This window comes from Anomaloglossus baeobatrachus, chromosome 3 (assembly GCF_048569485.1).
Source record: "Anomaloglossus baeobatrachus isolate aAnoBae1 chromosome 3, aAnoBae1.hap1, whole genome shotgun sequence".
Lineage (NCBI taxonomy): Eukaryota > Metazoa > Chordata > Amphibia > Anura > Aromobatidae > Anomaloglossus > Anomaloglossus baeobatrachus.
The window spans coordinates 274,469,193-274,486,302 of NC_134355.1; the positions used below are offsets into that span (position 1 = coordinate 274,469,193).

Sequence of the window (17,110 nt, forward strand, 5' to 3'; positions counted from 1 at the left end):
TGGTGTTGAGAGATCAGTTTGTGACCGGATTGAGAGACCCGTACCTTAACCGCTCATTGCAAGATCTACTCCGGATAAATCCGGCCTTTACGTTCGCTGAGGCCAAACAAGAAGCTATAGAACGTTCAAGGGGACCTGTCGTGGAGACACAGACATATACCGCGGCTTGCAGGTCCATATCTGGTATCGGGACTCCGAACAGCAACACGGAAGAACTGAAACAGATGGTGGCAGAGTTGCAGAAACAGGTGTTACAGCTCACCTTAAACCAACAGGCGGGCCGGCAAGTGAGACAACAACCCAGCCGGCCGATGGGAAGATGCTGGACATGCGGCGATCCCCGCCATAGAGCCAACCGTTGCCCCCAGAACTTTCAAGCTCCTCCAGTCCGATCTACCAGAACCAGCAAGTCATGTCCCACAACAGTGGCCGCCTTTAAACTAGACGCCCCTGCCAAAGAGGCTCACTCGGCAGGGGATGCCAAAGAGAGGGGTGTAGGAAAACAGAGCCAGCCACGGAACAAACTTGCATCAAATAGCCCCACCCTGGAAGTATTACTGGAAGGTATCGCCGTACAAGGGTTAATGGATACTGGGTCTCAGGTATCCACCATCTCCGAGCAGTTCTACGAAGAATGTCTAAAGCCGCGGGTTGCCTATGACCCTGATACCGCCATCAAGATCAAAGCAGCCAATAATCTACCCATTCCGGTGACGGGAGTTGCCTGGATGAACACCGAAATCTGTGGCCAAGATCTCGGGAAGAAAGGGATAATCGTGGTCAGGGAAGGCTTTGGATCAGAAACGCCCATGATTATTGGGATGAACATCTTGAAAGACCTGAATCTGGTGTTGTTTACCAAGAAGGGGCACAGGTACTGGCAAGAAGTGACCGCACATAGGGCCACCCGCCGTGCCTTTCAGCAAGTGGTCCGGACCTGCAACCTCCAGCGAATGACAGAAGAACAACTGCCGCTGGCCACGGTCACCGTACCCCGCCATACTAGGATCACCTTACCAGCTGGGAAAGAGACAGTTATCTCACTACCCCTTAGCACCACGAGACAGCTTGAAGGCGTGGAGGTGCTGATTGAGCCGCGCTCCCTGAAGGAAGGGAAGCTGAATCCACTAGTCGCTCGAACTCTAGCAGTAGTGAGAAAGGGAAGAATTCCTGTCAGGCTGGGCAACACGGCTAACGTGAGCGTTGACCTAGAAGCCGGGACACAGCTCGCCCGAGTCTACGCTCTAACCGAAGAGGTTAACCCTATGAGCCCCCTCCAGTTTGTACCGTCTACAGAGGGAGATTGGACAGTGACGGTCTCTGCCATGGCCGCTGTCGCGGGTGACACAAACGCGGGGCGAGAACTACGAGAGAAGTGTCAGTTGGACGTATCCCAATACTCCAAACGGGAGGTGTCCCAGGTGGAAGAGCTACTTCAAGAGCATCAGGCGTCCTTTGCCCGGCATGACACCGACTTTGGGTGCACCACCAGTATCAAGCACGAAATCCCCACCGGTGACACTGCTCCTATCCGTGAAAGGTACCGCCAAATTCCTCCCCAGCAATACCAAGAAGTGAAAAATCTCCTGAATTCCATGTTACTTGCGGGAGTGGTACGAGAAAGCCAGAGCCCCTGGGCGGCACCGGTAGTGTTAGTCAAGAAGAAGGACGGATCCCTGAGATTCTGTGTGGACTACCGCCGTTTGAATGCTTGCACCATCCGGGACTCATACCCTTTGCCAAGGATCGAAGAATCCCTGACAGCCCTGAAGAAAGCCAAATACTTCTCTTCGTTGGATCTGGCCAGCGGATATTGGCAGGTACCTATGCATGAGAAAGATAGAGAGAAGACTGCTTTCATCTTACCCATGGGCCTGTACGAGTTCGACCGGATGCCTTTTGGTCTGAACAACGCGCCGGGGACTTTCCAGCGGCTGATGGAGCGCTGCTTGGGAGACTTCAACTTCGACTTCACCCTCATCTACCTGGACAACATTGTAGTCTATTCGGCCACATTTGAAGAACACCTGCAGCAGCTGGCCGTGTGTTCAGTAGGTTGAGAGAACATGGCCTGAAGTTGAAACCCAGCAAGTGCCGTCTTCTGCAGCCCGAGATCAATTACCTGGGCCACCGGATCTCAGCCGAAGGTGTCCAGCCATCTTCAGAGAAGATAGCCGCCGTACGGGATTGGCCGCAGCCCACAAACGTCAAGGAGGTCAGGGCTTTCCTGGGGTTGGCCGGCTACTACCGCCGGTTCGTCAAAAACTTCGCCCGACTTGCTGCACCCTTGCATGACCTGCTTCGAGGGACCACCAACAGCCCCAGAGGACGACCCATCAGCTGGGGACCCAGCCAGGAAGAGTCCTTCCAAGCCCTAAAGGGTGTCTTAACGTCTCCCCCCATCCTGGCATATGCGGACTACAACCTGCCCTTTCAACTACACACCGATGCCAGTCTACAGGGTCTAGGGGCAGTACTCTCACAGGTACAAGAAGGCAAGGAACGGGTCATAGCCTATGCCAGTCGGTCCCTACATGAGGGCGAGAAGAACCCCACCAATTATAGCTCGTTCCGGCTGGAGCTGTTGGCCCTAACGTGGGCTATGGCGGAGAAATTTGCAGGGTACCTCACGGGGACCGAAGTACTAGTCCTGACCGATAACAACCCGTTGGCCCACTTAGAAAATGCGAAGCTCGGAGTCATGGAGCAGCGTTGGATGGCTCGGCTCTCCAAGTTCAATTACAAGATCAAATATAGGGCTGGAGCTGAGAATCAAAATGCGGACAGCCTGTCTAGAGTGTCATACCCCTTACTCAACCGAGACCGGGATGAAGAATTAGAAGGGGACGAGACGCCTGACTTTGCAAAGCTCGCCCAACAGATGGTGGATTACCGCCAGTTCGTTGTGGGCGAAGCTGGAACTCCAGTGGGGGTCGCCTTGCCACCCCAGGAGTGGTGCAGGATCCAGGACCAGAACCCTGAATGGGCTCTACTCAAACAATGGGTGAAGCGGCAGCAGAAGCCTCCCGCCGATATACGGGCACGACTGTCTACCGGGACCTTGACCCTGCTCAGTCAGTGGGACCGGCTGATTCTGAGATGAGTGCTATACCGGAAGGTTCTCTTGTCGCACATGCTGGAGGAATGCACACAAGTTGTGGTGCCTGATCAATTGCCCCGTGAGATGGTGGCCCAAGCCCACAAAAGGAATGGACACTTCGGAATAGACAAGACCTTTCGGTGGATTCAACAGTCCATCTATTGTCCGGGGCTCCGCAAGCTGGTTGAAGACGTCTGCCAGACCTGTCGCACCTGCGAACTACACAAGTCCCCTGAGCAGCGTGCACCTGTTCAGACAATTAAAACATCCAGGCCCCTTGAGCTGTTGATGGTGGACTATCTGCTGATTGGGACGGCGAGCAGTGGCTATCAGTACTGTCTAGTCATGGTGGATCACTTCACAAAATTCGCTGTCGCTGTCGCTACCAAAGACCAGACGGCTGAATCGGCTGCTCGGGCTATCTGTCGACAGTTCATCCACGTCTACGGGTGCCCGGAGAGGTTGCACTCCGACCAGGGGGCTTGTTTCGAAGGCCGAGTCATCGAAGAGCTGCATCGGATGTATGGGATCCAGAAGTCGAGGACCACTCCTTACCACCCACAAGGGAACGGTGCATGTGAACGCTTCAACCGGACCCTACTCCAGCTGATCCGCACCTTGGCCGATGATAAGAAAGACCAATGGCCCCAATTCCTTCCTGATCTAATGTGGGCCTACAACAACCAGGTCCACTCTGTGACTGGCTACACCCCACACACCCTTCTCTTTGGCCGCCCCGGAAAAGGGGTCCATGACCTGAACCTATTCCGCCCTGGAGATGATGTCTGCCATAACTACCCCTCCTGGCTAAATGCTCACCGACAGAAGATGGAGACTGTACACCGGCTGGTGAACCAACAAATCCGGGGCCAGATACATGTTAACCCACTCCCCGTGCAAGAGCAGCCCTTGAAGTTGGGACAGCTAGTCCTGCTCCGTATCAAGAAGCCCCAAGGGAAACTTCGAGCCAAGTGGGAGACTGAGGTCTACCGGGTAATCGAACGCCCCTACCCCAACGGGCATGTATACCGAGTGCGGGGTGAAGACAGCATCCGCACTGTGCACCGAAATATGTTGCGTCCCTGCCGATCCCAGCCTGACTCCCCTACCACAGTACCCGGAGGGGGTGACGCTACCAACACGACTGACGTCACGGACGTTTCCCAGCATAGTGATCACATTGACTCTGAGATCGGTGACCCACCTACACAACCCAGTTCTTCCCCCGGAGTGCTGACTGAAGTGGCGCGTAAAGACAGTGAAGGGGAGGGGAACAACCGACCCTTGAGACGCACTGACCGCACCACTGCTGGGATCCTGCCCGGGCGGTCTTACAGGGACCAGTATGTATGGCCCACTTCTCAACCAACCCCTGTGACATCTGCAGTCATCGCTGCCTGGGAACCGACGGTAGTTGACAGGGACTGCCAACCTTTAAGTGGGGGGGTATGTAATGGGATCAACAATTCAGACTGCATCATTAATGTAGAAATGGATTTGAATACTGTTTCAGCAATTGCCCACAAGGGGGCAGTGTCAGACTGTGCAATCACAAACACAGAGGTAGGAAATCCCCTACTGCAGCTTGTGTGTGAAAACCAGGAAGAAAAAAAAGTGCGGGAAGGTTGTTCAGCTCCGGAGCTCAGCCAGAGGAGAGCTGCGTGTGGTCTCCCTGAACAGAGGGCTCTTTTGCCACCGGAGTCTTGGAGAAATCACCCTGTGGAAGTGGTTTCTGCCATTCCCGGTCTGCAGGACTTTGTTTTCACCAAGGATCTAACCGGACTGCAGAGCATCGCACCCAGAGTGCAAGTGCAGGGGCTGTGATCTCCCTTCTTCTGTTCGGTGTGCCCCGGGACTAAAAGACTGATTAGAATCCGTTACCAGCGGGGGAAGATCAAAGGAAAAGACCGAGGAGCTGCATCCCTTCAGCGCTGCACCGGGACCCATCATCGTGAGACTCCAGGCCTGCGACGTGTGAGTGGCATCTTCTTCCGGGATAGACTGGTACGTGATTGTAGGGAAAGTTAGGGAAAGTTGCCGCCATTTCTTTGTTGTTTTTTTCCTTTCTTCTTGCTCCGTACCCGGAAGGAGTGAAAATCCAGGGACTCCACTATACTCATGTACGCAGATAGTTCGGTTGATTGTATTATAAATATGTTTCCTAGTAAAGAAATGTTACTACCGGTAAAATCTGAGTATGGGGATTTTGTTGGAATAGAGCATACACACACACCCGCGGCCCTACCACCGGTCGCTTCATTTGTCCAGTGCTGTATGCCAAGCACTTACATCTGTGTTTCCATCTACATCTCTGAAATACACGATTTAGGTAAAACCCCCTACGGATCCATTCACTAATGAGGCAGCAGTTACTCTGGATTCCTCTGTTACACGGCGCCCATCTTTTCTAAGGTGCACAAAACTTTTGATCACCGCACTTTAGTACATGCTTAAAAAGGCACAAGTAGTCACTTTTTCTGCCTCATTACAATGGATTTTCTGTTGAGAATTTTGTCTGAATCACGTTTTGTAGAGATTTACACGTAGTCCCCACTGTAAGCGTCCAGCATAGCGCTCAGGATAAATTTGAGCTGCACCGTACTGCGATCTTTGGGAGACAGAATCAACAAATCATCAGCAATAGAAGACTTGGCTCTATTTTCTACGCTGTACACCATGCAATATAAATGATTTCTTACAGTAAAGAATCACCATCAGTAACAACTGCCATCTCCTTTCTCAGTAATGGGAAAGACTTCACTCAATACAGATTTTGGGTTCATTCACATACTGCGTATAATAATTTCTCCGATACTCATCCAGAAACATGGGATGAGTGTCATCTACATGTCACGCGAGTGTAAGTTTTTTTCCCTGTATAACATGCGTATGCCATCCATATGTAATGCGTTTTTATGAAGTGCGGGGGTGGAGGTAAGTGCATAGTTTAAGCACAATATCATCGTTTGACACAAGAGCATAGTTTGAAGTTATCCTTATAAGTTTCCCATTGTTTTTTTCTTTGTCTAGTTTTATCTGTACTGTGTTTCCCCATCTAATAAGTGCTCCATGGACAATGCTACCAGGTGTGTATCTTGTCAGATGTATGCATGCCTTGAACAACTGTTCGAGGGTGAATATGTCTGCACTCGATACAAGCATTTATATATATAATTGCCTTATTCTGTCTGTCTGTCTGTCATGCTCCAAAATTGTGTCACGGTGACATTGTGTCACCGTGACATGTCCTTACGGTGACACAAAGCTGATTGGCCGCTGGGTTCGCCATGGCCCCGCCCCCCCACACGGATTGGCCTCTCGCCCCGGCTGCGCCCCCACACGGATTGGCCAGCCGCTCGCCCAGGCTCTGCCCCCCCCACAGATTGGCCTCTCGCCCCGGCACCCTGCAGGCATTGGCAACTCGCCCACGCCACGCCCCGCCCCCCTCACGCAATAGACGTTAGCTCTCGCCCCCCCCCCCCCCGCATTGCCCGAACTGACACGGTCACGGAGCCACGAATCCCAGGTGAGTACTGTACTCCCCCCCCCCTTTCCCCCCTCACCAACGGGAGCCCACATCAGCGTACGCCGCCGCCGTATGCTGGTGTTGGCTCCCGTGCGAGCGGGGGACGTGTTGCGCTGGTAACCATGCTTGCATAGTTACCAGTAAATCAAGGTCCTGCAGCGGCGGGACTTCCACACGCACAAACATAACAGCACACACACACGCATACACACACACATCAGATCGCAATCACTCTCACAAACACCTCACACACACCTCACACACACCTCACACACACATCGCATCCACACACTCACAGCATCCGGCGATATCGCTTGCTTCTCGGCCTCGATACTGTGCTGTGAGCTTCCAGGACCTGCCGGAGGATCACATGGCCAGAAGCATGTGGTATCTCCGGATGTTGTGACTGTGAGCGCGTATGTGCGATATCGTCAGTGTCTGTGTGTGTGAGTGTATGCGATCGGTTGTGTGTGAGTGTATGCGATCGGTCGGGTGTGTGTGAGTGTATGCGATCGGTCGGGTGTGTGTGAGTGTATGCGATCGGGTGTGTGTGAGTGTATGCGATCGGGTGTGTGTGAGTGGATGCGATCGGGTGTGTGTGAGTGGATGCGATCGGGTGTGTGTGAGTGGATGCGATCGGGTGTGTGTGAGTGGATGCGATCGGGTGTGTGAGTGTCGGCAGAGGAGCACGGCGTGCTGGAGGAGGCTGGGAGCAGAGAGGCTGATCATGGGGAAGGCTGGGAGAGGGAGGCTGATGCTGAGGGAGACTGGGAGGGGAAGGCTGATGCTGGGGGAGGCTGGGAGGAAGGAGGCTGGGAGGAGAGAGGCTGATCCTGGGGAAGGCTGGGAAGGGGAGGCTGATGCTGAGGGAGGCTGGAAGGAGAGAGGCTGATGCTGGGGGAGGCTGGAAGGAGAGAGGCTGAGGCTGGGAGGAGAGAGGCTGATGCTGGGGAAGGCTGATGCTGAGGGAGGCTGGGAGGGGAAAGCTGATGCTGGGGAAGGCTGGGAGGACGGAGGCTGGGAGGAGAGAGGCTGATCCTGGGGAAGGCTGGGAGAGGGAGGCTGATGCTGGAGGAGGCTGAAAGGAGAGAGGCTGATGCTGGCGGAGGCTAATGCTGGGGGAGTCTGGAAGGAGAGAGTCTGATGCTGGTGGAGGCTGATGCTTGGGGAGGCTGGGAGAGGGAGGCTGATGCTGAGGGAGGCTGGGAGGAGGGAGGCTGGGAGAGGTAGGCTGAGAGAAGAGAGGCTGATGCTGGGGGAGGCTGATGCTGGGGGAGGCTGGGAGAGGGAGGCTGATGCTGGGGGAGGGTGGGAGGAGGGAGGCTGGGAGGAGAGAGGCTGATGCTGGGGAAGGCTGGGAGGAGAGAGGCTGATGCTGGGGACAGAGAGGAGAGGCTGATGCTGGGAGGAGAGAGGCTGATGCTGGGAGGAGAGAGGCTGATGCTGGGGGCAGAGAAGCTGATGCTGGGGGCAGAGAGGCTGATGCTGGTGCAGCATGGGGGATGGAGCACGATGGGGGGGTGCGCAGCATCGGGGATGGATCATGATCGGGGGGTGCGCAGCATCGGGGATGGAGCACGATGGGGAGTTCACAGCATGGGGGATGGAGCACGTTTGGGAGTGCGCAGCATGGCGGGTGGAGCACGTTTGGGAGTGCGCAGCATGGGAGATGGAGCACGATGGGGGGTGCGCAGCATAGGGGATGGAGCACGATGGGGAGTGCGCTGCATGGGGGATGGAGCACGATGGGGAGTGCGGAGTATGGCGGATGGAGCACGTTTGGGAGTGCGCAGCATGGCGGATGGAGCACGTTTGGGAGTGCGCAGCATGGCGGATGGAGCACGTTTGGGAGTGCGCAGCATGGGAGATGGAGCACGATGGGGGGTGCGCAGCATAGGGGATGGAGCACGATGGGGAGTGCGCTGCATGCGGGATGGAGCAAAATGGGGAGTGCGCTGCATGGGGGATGGAGCACGTTTGGGAGTGCGCACCTCCCCCCAAAACACACACACACACGCGCGCGCGCACTGCACAACACACCACACACCACACACACACTGGGAACCACAAACAACTGCCCTACACAGACACCCACACACACAGACAACGCTGCGCACACACAGCACCCAACACACAAACACCGCGGCACACACAAATATACGCACATACCGCACAACACACACATTGCACAAAACATACCTCCCCCCAAAACACACCACACACACCACACAAACCGTGCAACACACACACACAAACCGCGCAACACACACACAACGCTACAGACACACAGCGCTCCACAAACAACGCAACACACGCAACACACATACAACACCGCTCTCACCCCCCGTCACACCCAGACAACACCCAGAACATGTACAGCCCCTACACAAACACTTGGTAACTACACACAACAACATCTATATATATATATATATATATATATATATATATAACAAAAATCATACATGAACTACACAATACGTAAATTCTAGAATACCCGATGCGTAGAATCGGGCCACCTTCTAGTGTTACATATTTGGAAGCCCAGGTAACTGATCTAAATATGCAGCTTGCAACACTGAGGAGCATTGCAAACCTGGAGAGGAGTTTAGAGATCACTGAGCTTTCTCTGGCTGGGGCCAATGCTATGGAGGAGGGTGGAGGTGGGAAAGTCAGGACCCAGAAGTAGGTAGTTGGGTAACAGTTAGAAGAAGAGGTAGGGGGAAAGTGTCAGGGAGCCTAGCCCTGATCTGGCACAACCTAGTAAATATGCCTGTTTGGCTGATATTAGGAATGAAGTGCCAGGACTAGGAACACTACAGCAGGATGTGGCTCCTAACAACCAAGAAAACGACTGCTGTAGGAAGGAGGGAAATAGAAGTGCAGCAAAGCCCAGACAGATGTTGGTGGCAGGGGACTCTATAATTAGGCGGACAGGCAGGGTCATCTGTCGCCGAGACTGTGAATGCCGAACAGTGTGTTGTCTGCCGGGTGCTCAGGTTCTGCATATTGCGGATCGGATAGACAGATTGCTGGGTGGGGCTGGGGAAAACCCAGTGGTCATGGTGCACATTGGTACTAATGACAAAGTTAGAGGCAAGTGGAAGGTCCTTAAAAATTATTACAGGGAACTAGGAGAGAAGCTGAAGTCCAGGACCTCCAAGGTGGTGTTTTCAGATATACTACCGGTGCCACGAGCATCACTAGAAAGACAGCGGGAGCTTAGGGAGATAAATACATGGCTTAGAAATTGGTGCAGGAAGGAAGGGTTTGGGTTCATGGAGAACTGGGCCAACTTCTCAGTTGGCTACAGGCTCTACGGTAGGGATGGGCTGCATCTCAATGGGGAGGGTGCAGCTGTGCTGGGGGAGAAAATGGTCAGACGGATGGAGGAGCTTTTAAACTAAGATCTGGGGGGAGGGAGGGTAGTGGAGCAAATAAGGGGATAGACAGTGAGACGATAGGGGTCAATGAAGGATTAGGGGGGGCTGGGACATGCAATGAACATAGGGAGGCTAGGAGTAAGGAATGCGTTAATAGTATCAAATGTCTACTAGCAAATGCAAGAAGTCTTGCAAACAAAATGAATGAATTGGAGACTCTTATGTCAACCATGGATTATGATGTGATGAACATTACAGAAACCTGGCTGGATGAAAGCCATGACTGGGTGACAAACGTAGAGGGTTACACATTTAGTAAGGACAGGAAAGATAAAAAAAGGTGGTGAGGTGTGTATATTTGTCAAATCTAACCTAAAGCCTGTGTTGAATGACGACATTGGGGGGGAACTGCAACAATGTATAGTTAATATAGGGAAATGTACATGGGGAGGGGAATAATGGAAAAATGCTAATTTGAGTTTGCTATAAGCCTCCAAACATACCTGAACAGGTAGAGGGTGAAATGCTGGAACAAATTGAAAAGGCAGCTAATAATAATAATAATCGAGTTCTTATTATGGGGGATTTCAACTAATCAGACATTCAGTGGGACATAGAATCTTCTAGTTGTGCTAAAAGCTGTAAGTTCTTATCTACTATTCAAGACAATTTCTTCTCTCATATGGTAGATGAACCGACGAGGGGAGATAATTTTCTAGATCTGGTCCTGTCAAATAGACCAGATACAATTTCAGATCTACAGGTCCGGGAGCATTTGGGCACCAGCGATCATAATATGGTAAGCTTCAAAGTAATATTCAATAGAACATTTAATGAATGAATGTTCGGAAAGCTGACTTCAACAAATTAAGGGAAGCGCTTAAATGTGTAGATTGGGACAATGTCATGGTAACTGGGGATACCGAACATAAATGAGGAAGGTTTAAGGATATACTCCTAGAGTCCTGTAAAAAACTTATACCCTCTGGTAATAAAATGTCCAGGAATAAAAAGAAACCACTATGGATAAATAAGACTGTACAAAGTATAATAAAACAAAAACAAAGGGCATTTAAAATCTTGAAGGCTAAGAATACAGAAATAGCATTTCAGAAGTAAGAAGATATTATATGTAAAAAAAGAAATCAAGTAAGCAAAATTAGCTACTGAAACAAAAATCACCAAGGACATTAAAATAAATCCAAAAAATTTTTTATAAATACATCAGTGCCAAAACGAAAAAAAAAAGGATAGTATCGGCCCCTTAAAATACAATAACAAGTTAGTTATAGAAGACAAACAAAAGACTGAGATATTAAAGAGGCACTTCTCATCCGTGTTCACCAAGGAACTGACTGTTCAAGGGATCATTCAACAAGTGAAATATCAAAGTTCACCACCTGACATTAATTTAACACAAGAAGACGTACCCCTGCATCTGAGTAAATTAAACATTGACAAATTCCCAGGGCCAGATGGCATTAATCCACGAATATTGAGGGAATTGAGCTCAGTAGTCGACAAACCGCTGTATCTCATCTTCTTAGACTTGCTTGTAACTGGGTTGGTGCCTCAGGATTGGAGGATTGTTGACGTGGTTCCGATATTTAAGAAGGGTAAGAAGGTGGATTCAGGCAACTACCGTCCAGTAAGCCTAACATCAGTAGTATGCAACGTTTTTGAGGGCATTTTAAGGGATGATATACAAAAATATATAGCAGAAAATAATATAATAACTGACAGACAGCATGGATTCATGAAAGATAAGTCATGTCTAACAAACCTGTTGTGGTTCTATGAGGGGGTAAGTGCAAATCTGGATATTGGTAATGCAGCTGATGTGATTTATTTGGACTTTGCAAAGGCATGTGATACTGTACCACATAATAGCCTTATACGTAAACTCCAGAACCAAGGACTAGGGGAAACTATATACAACTGGGTAAGGAATTAGCTAAAAGATAGGAAACAAAGAGTAGTCATAAATGGTACATATTCTAAATGGGCTATAGTCAGCAGTGGGGTGCTGCAGGGATCTGTGCTAGGACCGATTCTTTTTAATCTCTTTATTAATGACCTTGTGGATGCGATAGATAGTAAAATGTCAGTCTTTGCTGATGACACCAAACTATGTAGGATATTAAAAACTGACCTTGATAGTACAATATTACAAAAAGATCTGGATAAGATGTCAGAATGGGCAGATACTTGGCAAATGAGATTAAATGTTGATAAATGTAAAGTAATGCACCTAGGACAGAGTAATCCTATAACTGCGTAAACATTAAATGGAAGTAAACTCGGGACTACAGAACAGGAGAAGGACTTGGGTATTCTCATTACAAATAAGCTGAGCAGCAGTATTCAATGTCAGGCAGCAGCTGCTAAAGCAAACAAGATTTTAGGGTGTATAAAAAGAAAAATTAGATCCCGTGATCCCAACATATTGTTACCCCTCTATAAATCACTTGTAAGGCCACATCTAGAATATGGGATTCAGTTTTGGGCTTCACATTATAAAAAGGACATTCAGAAGTTAGAAAATCAAAAAGGCCCGTGGAGCCTCTGTTAGGAGTCTCGACACGGAAAATAGCCAGATATCCCTTCGAGAAGGACCAAGCCAAGGAGTGATCGGTGAACCTGTCAATCCTACAGTAGGATTAAATAGTCGCAGGCAATTTCCCAGTCTACCTATAATACATAGGTTGATCCAGAGTATAGACACTAGTGGGACACTTACATCAGACACAAGAGCACAACAAGGGCAAGCTGAGACACTTGAATTATGTAGATCAAGTCGTAGCAACTTTGATCAGCCCCCGTCCCGGTACGGAGAGTGGGTGTAAACATGAAAAGTATAAAAAAAAGTGTCCTTATGTAAATAGACTGTAAATAGTAGTGTACAGAAGGGAGGAGGAACTGGGCTCAGCCCCATGAACATTAAGTTAGGAAAGCAAGTTCCTGGGGTTGGGAAATAGAAACCAGGACTCCTAAGCCAAGACACCCATAGGGAATCATAGAAAAATAAGAAAATATGAATGGTTACAAAATATAAATGTTTATTTAATGTATTGATCCTACAGAGACTTTCCTGTATACACTTTTTGGATCATTCCTTGATTTATTAAGTATAAGAATGGACCATCAGCTACTGGACTGGTAGTAGCAAAAACTTTCAGTGTAAATAGTTGTACCAGTTGTGCAGCCTACCAGAGTAATACTGCAAAAAGTCTTTCGAAGAGGACTTTTATTCTGCAACACAGTCCTTTGAGAAGGAAACCGGTGACTCCGGGTGGTGGGTGGCAGAAGGGGTGCCTCATGTAAATATGTTTTTAATTTGTTTGAAACGTATAAGAAAAATGCCTCCCTTGCAAGGGAATGAAGTTCTAAATGTTTTATGCATATTTAAAAATGCGGTATAACTGTATTAATTTATTTCTGCAGCCCGTGGACGTGCTGGGATTTGTCAAGGGTGAATGTGGCGCCCCTGAGGCGTCAGGTGCCACAGGATCATGTATCTAGTTACAGGTGCAGTACTTATCCAAGGTTCCTGGGAGACCAGGGCCGGTAAAAACCAAACAACATCATTTAAAACACACACTTTTTTTGCCCTTTTTCCAGACTGGGTAACAGCCTGAAGACGGATCTGATGGATGGCCACCTATTGTTCGGGATTTATCCAATCCCGCTTGTCAGAAACCCGGGAGGGGTAGGGGTTATTCTGGACAGTTGACAGGGACAATTGAAAGTCAGTCAGGAGTTGGCGTTGAGCCAGGGACGGTGTGAGGAGACTTAGGTCCAGTGAGAAAAACACAAGCAGTGACATCAGTGGGTTAAAAGAGTATGGTCACCAGGGAGAGTACAGTGTCAGTATTCACAGGACCGACACAGGCGAGGTGCGGAGCCCTAGTTCAGGAGGACGCTTTAGGCTCACCTGTTAAATCTGCCAGGTGAGGGGATCATCAAGGTTCCTCACTGACTTTAGAGTCCGGGGCACAGCAGCAAAGAGGGAACCTGGGAACTGGGACAGAGGTCCAACCCATGGAGAGGTTCAAGCTGCTTGCCATACGCGCCAGGACTGTGAGACCAGAAGGAGACCCCAAAACGCTTTAGGCCACGTGGACCCATCAATTATAGAAGGATGCATGGAGGAAGAGCTCACTAGGTCATAACACTGGCACTGGGATAAAAGGAACACAAGATCACCTGAGACCCACATTGGCAGAGACCAGAACCAGGTGGGTGGCTGTACCACATAACCAGTGAGTAAAGAACAAGTTGAACCACATTCCCTGTGATGTCTGAATTCTTCCCGCACCTCTGCATCACCAACTTTTACTATACTACAATCATCATTCTTCCCTGGGGCTTAGCTTACTTGCGGAGGGCCATAACATCCAAACTGCTCAATACCAACAGCCCCAGCTGTAAGAGACTACACAGCAGCAGATCCCTCATATAGCCGCGTACCGCAAGTGGCGTCACGAAAGACTTTTTTTTTTTATTTTAATTTTCCTCTATCACTTTCAAGCAACCACCAGGGCCACGGAACCGGGCACCGGCCATCCGTAACATGTCACGGTGATTCAATGCCCAGAACAGAGTATCCCACAGGCCATGGGGTGTGTCATATGCATACCACAGAGTGAAGCTATATGTTAAACAAAATTAAATACATTTTTCTAGGATAAAACTGTTGAACACATTAAAAGCATGGGAATGCAACATGTTGCAAAACACTTTTTTTTTTATTTTTTATTCTTTTTTTTACAAAGGCAGTACAAAATAAGTGCAGGTATGCTGCACAGTATCCTTTAAGGCAGCAAATCCAAAGGTTACAAACAATAAAACCCAACAATACAGTGTTCTCCTCAAGAAGTCCAAATAAAAGGCAGTAACTGTACAAAATAATAGAACATTGGGTAGAAAACCAAGTCTATATGATAAAATTCATAAAAAAAGACAAATTAGATTTTAAAAAAAGAAAAACACACACACAATACATAAAATGCAGTCTTCTCCCAAATAAATGAAGGTGCAATTTTAAATCTCCCAGTATTTCATCTTTTTTCTTAGTAAATCTACAGAATTATTTTTAAGAAATATACATTTTTAATGAAATGCTAGTGCATAATAAAGCGGACATCAGCACAGCGGTCCTTATTATTTTGTACATATTCCAATTATTTCCTTATATTGCTGGCATGTCTACATGCTACAGTCATAGCAGCAGGGCAAGGGGTAACAATAATATATAAAAACACCAAAGAAAATCTTGGCTATTTATATATATATATATAAAAAAATAATAATAATTAAATTAGTGAATAAAAATATAATTTTCTTTATTTAGAAAAAAAAAAAAATATTTCCAGTCAGTAGCCATTTAAAGCACGCTAACAAATGTGTATAAAAAAGCAGACAAATATTTTTACAAACTGTAGAAAAAAAAATAATGTACACTTATGAACAGTAAAAACAATGACTCCCTTTTATACGTTTTTGCATGTGTGATAAATATTGACAATTGTAGTAATGCTTGCTTGTCTTTATATCAGTAGGCAATCACACAGAAACTGGTAGAGTTCCTGTTTAGAACATATACCATGTTTTTTTTTCTATAAACAACAATACTGGTGATATAAGTTTGTTCTAAACATATTCAAATGTTGTGTAAAATACACTAAATATCAGCGTCTTACCTAAACGACATAGGTAGAAATGTCACTTTATGTATATGGAAATATCCATCTGACAGTATTATTTACTGACATAATGAACCTCCAACTCTAAGCTCAGTGACAAGAACAAAATGCACTTGGTGCTTCTCCCAACTGTTGTACCACAACAAAAATCTCCCAATTAAGAACATTCCCAAAGCTTCATGTAGAGGAATTTTACAACAAAATCCCAAAGTATTCTGAAGTGTTTCCATGATAATGCTTTTTCAGACCCCACAGTCATCACATGACAAGTGTAGATACATTTTTCATACATTTGTGATACATTTCTGAATACATCTTCTGTTCCTCTATTTTTCCACAAGATATTGCTTCCCATGCACTGCTCAACTGCTGTTGGGAAAAAAAGAAATAATACACATTTATTTTAGTGAAACAAGGAGAACAAAGACAGGAGTATAGTGCAAAATATTCTATATTTATTTCAAGGAGACTGGCACAGAAAGGAATCGGCAACACAAATCAGAGGCATGTGTATGACAACATGTATAAAATTGTGAAGCATGAGGTACACAAGTGCAGTAGTAATGATATCTGCGGGTCAAAATGTGGTCAGGGCATAAAGCACTACAGAAAGAACCATAAAGGTAAAATAGATAATAAATTACCACAAGTTCAAAAAATAAAGAAAAAAGTTTTAGTGCTATAAGTAATAAAATACCCCACACTTCGTACTAGTTAAGTAGCCCTATATTGCACAAAGCCCAAGTAGCAGAAAATACAGAAAATTGTGAACATCATGCACAAAGATACAAGTTATAACACTCTGGCCAAAAGGTCAAAGGGGTAAAAGACAGTGGGCAGCATAAACCATATTGTACAGAAGAGCATACCCATAGTCCTGACATAGCCTAAGAAATAGCAGCAGAGAGATCCCCCTGGAACAAGGACCCCAACGTATACATTTCACGATCTCACAGCAGTTTGGATCATTTCAATCAGGGGGAGATGGAAGGCTGTGTGAAAAGACCATGCTTTTTAAACATGGCGCCAGACCGCCCCCCGTCACTCCCCCGTCGGTGTCAGTGCGGGCGCACCAATAGTATTCCGAGCTCCGGAGTCATCGGCAATCAACGCCCATCAGTAATATATTTTAGTGCAAGAACAGAATGACAGTTAGGCTGCGGTCAGACAGCTGTAGAATTTCTTGTGCAAGAGAATTGTCCCGATTAGGCTAATGACACCCTGATCAAACTCTTATCCGAGTTTGATCAGGGTGTCAGCATACTGTGCTCCGATTTTCTTGGTTGAGAAAATCAGAGAACTCTGTCAGGGAAAGGAGGAGAACCAAAGTTCTACATCTTCACCATTCTAAGGGCGGCTTTGCACGTTGCGACATCGCAAGCCGATGCTGCGATGT

The 17,110-nt window shown here is 47.9% G+C and overlaps 1 protein-coding gene across 2 annotated transcripts in view; it reads right to left on the reverse strand.

The window, feature by feature from the left end:
* Positions 1–14,738: 14,738 nt before the first annotated feature.
* MYB (MYB proto-oncogene, transcription factor) overlaps positions 14,739–17,110 on the reverse strand; it is a 37,395-nt gene continuing 35,023 nt past the window's right edge. For both annotated transcript variants that reach the window (XM_075338256.1, XM_075338257.1), the window contains one exon: positions 14,739–16,083. In XM_075338256.1, the coding sequence (XP_075194371.1) occupies positions 15,973–16,083 (111 nt within the window). In that variant the 3' untranslated portion in view covers positions 14,739–15,972. The remainder of the gene's footprint in view (positions 16,084–17,110) is intronic.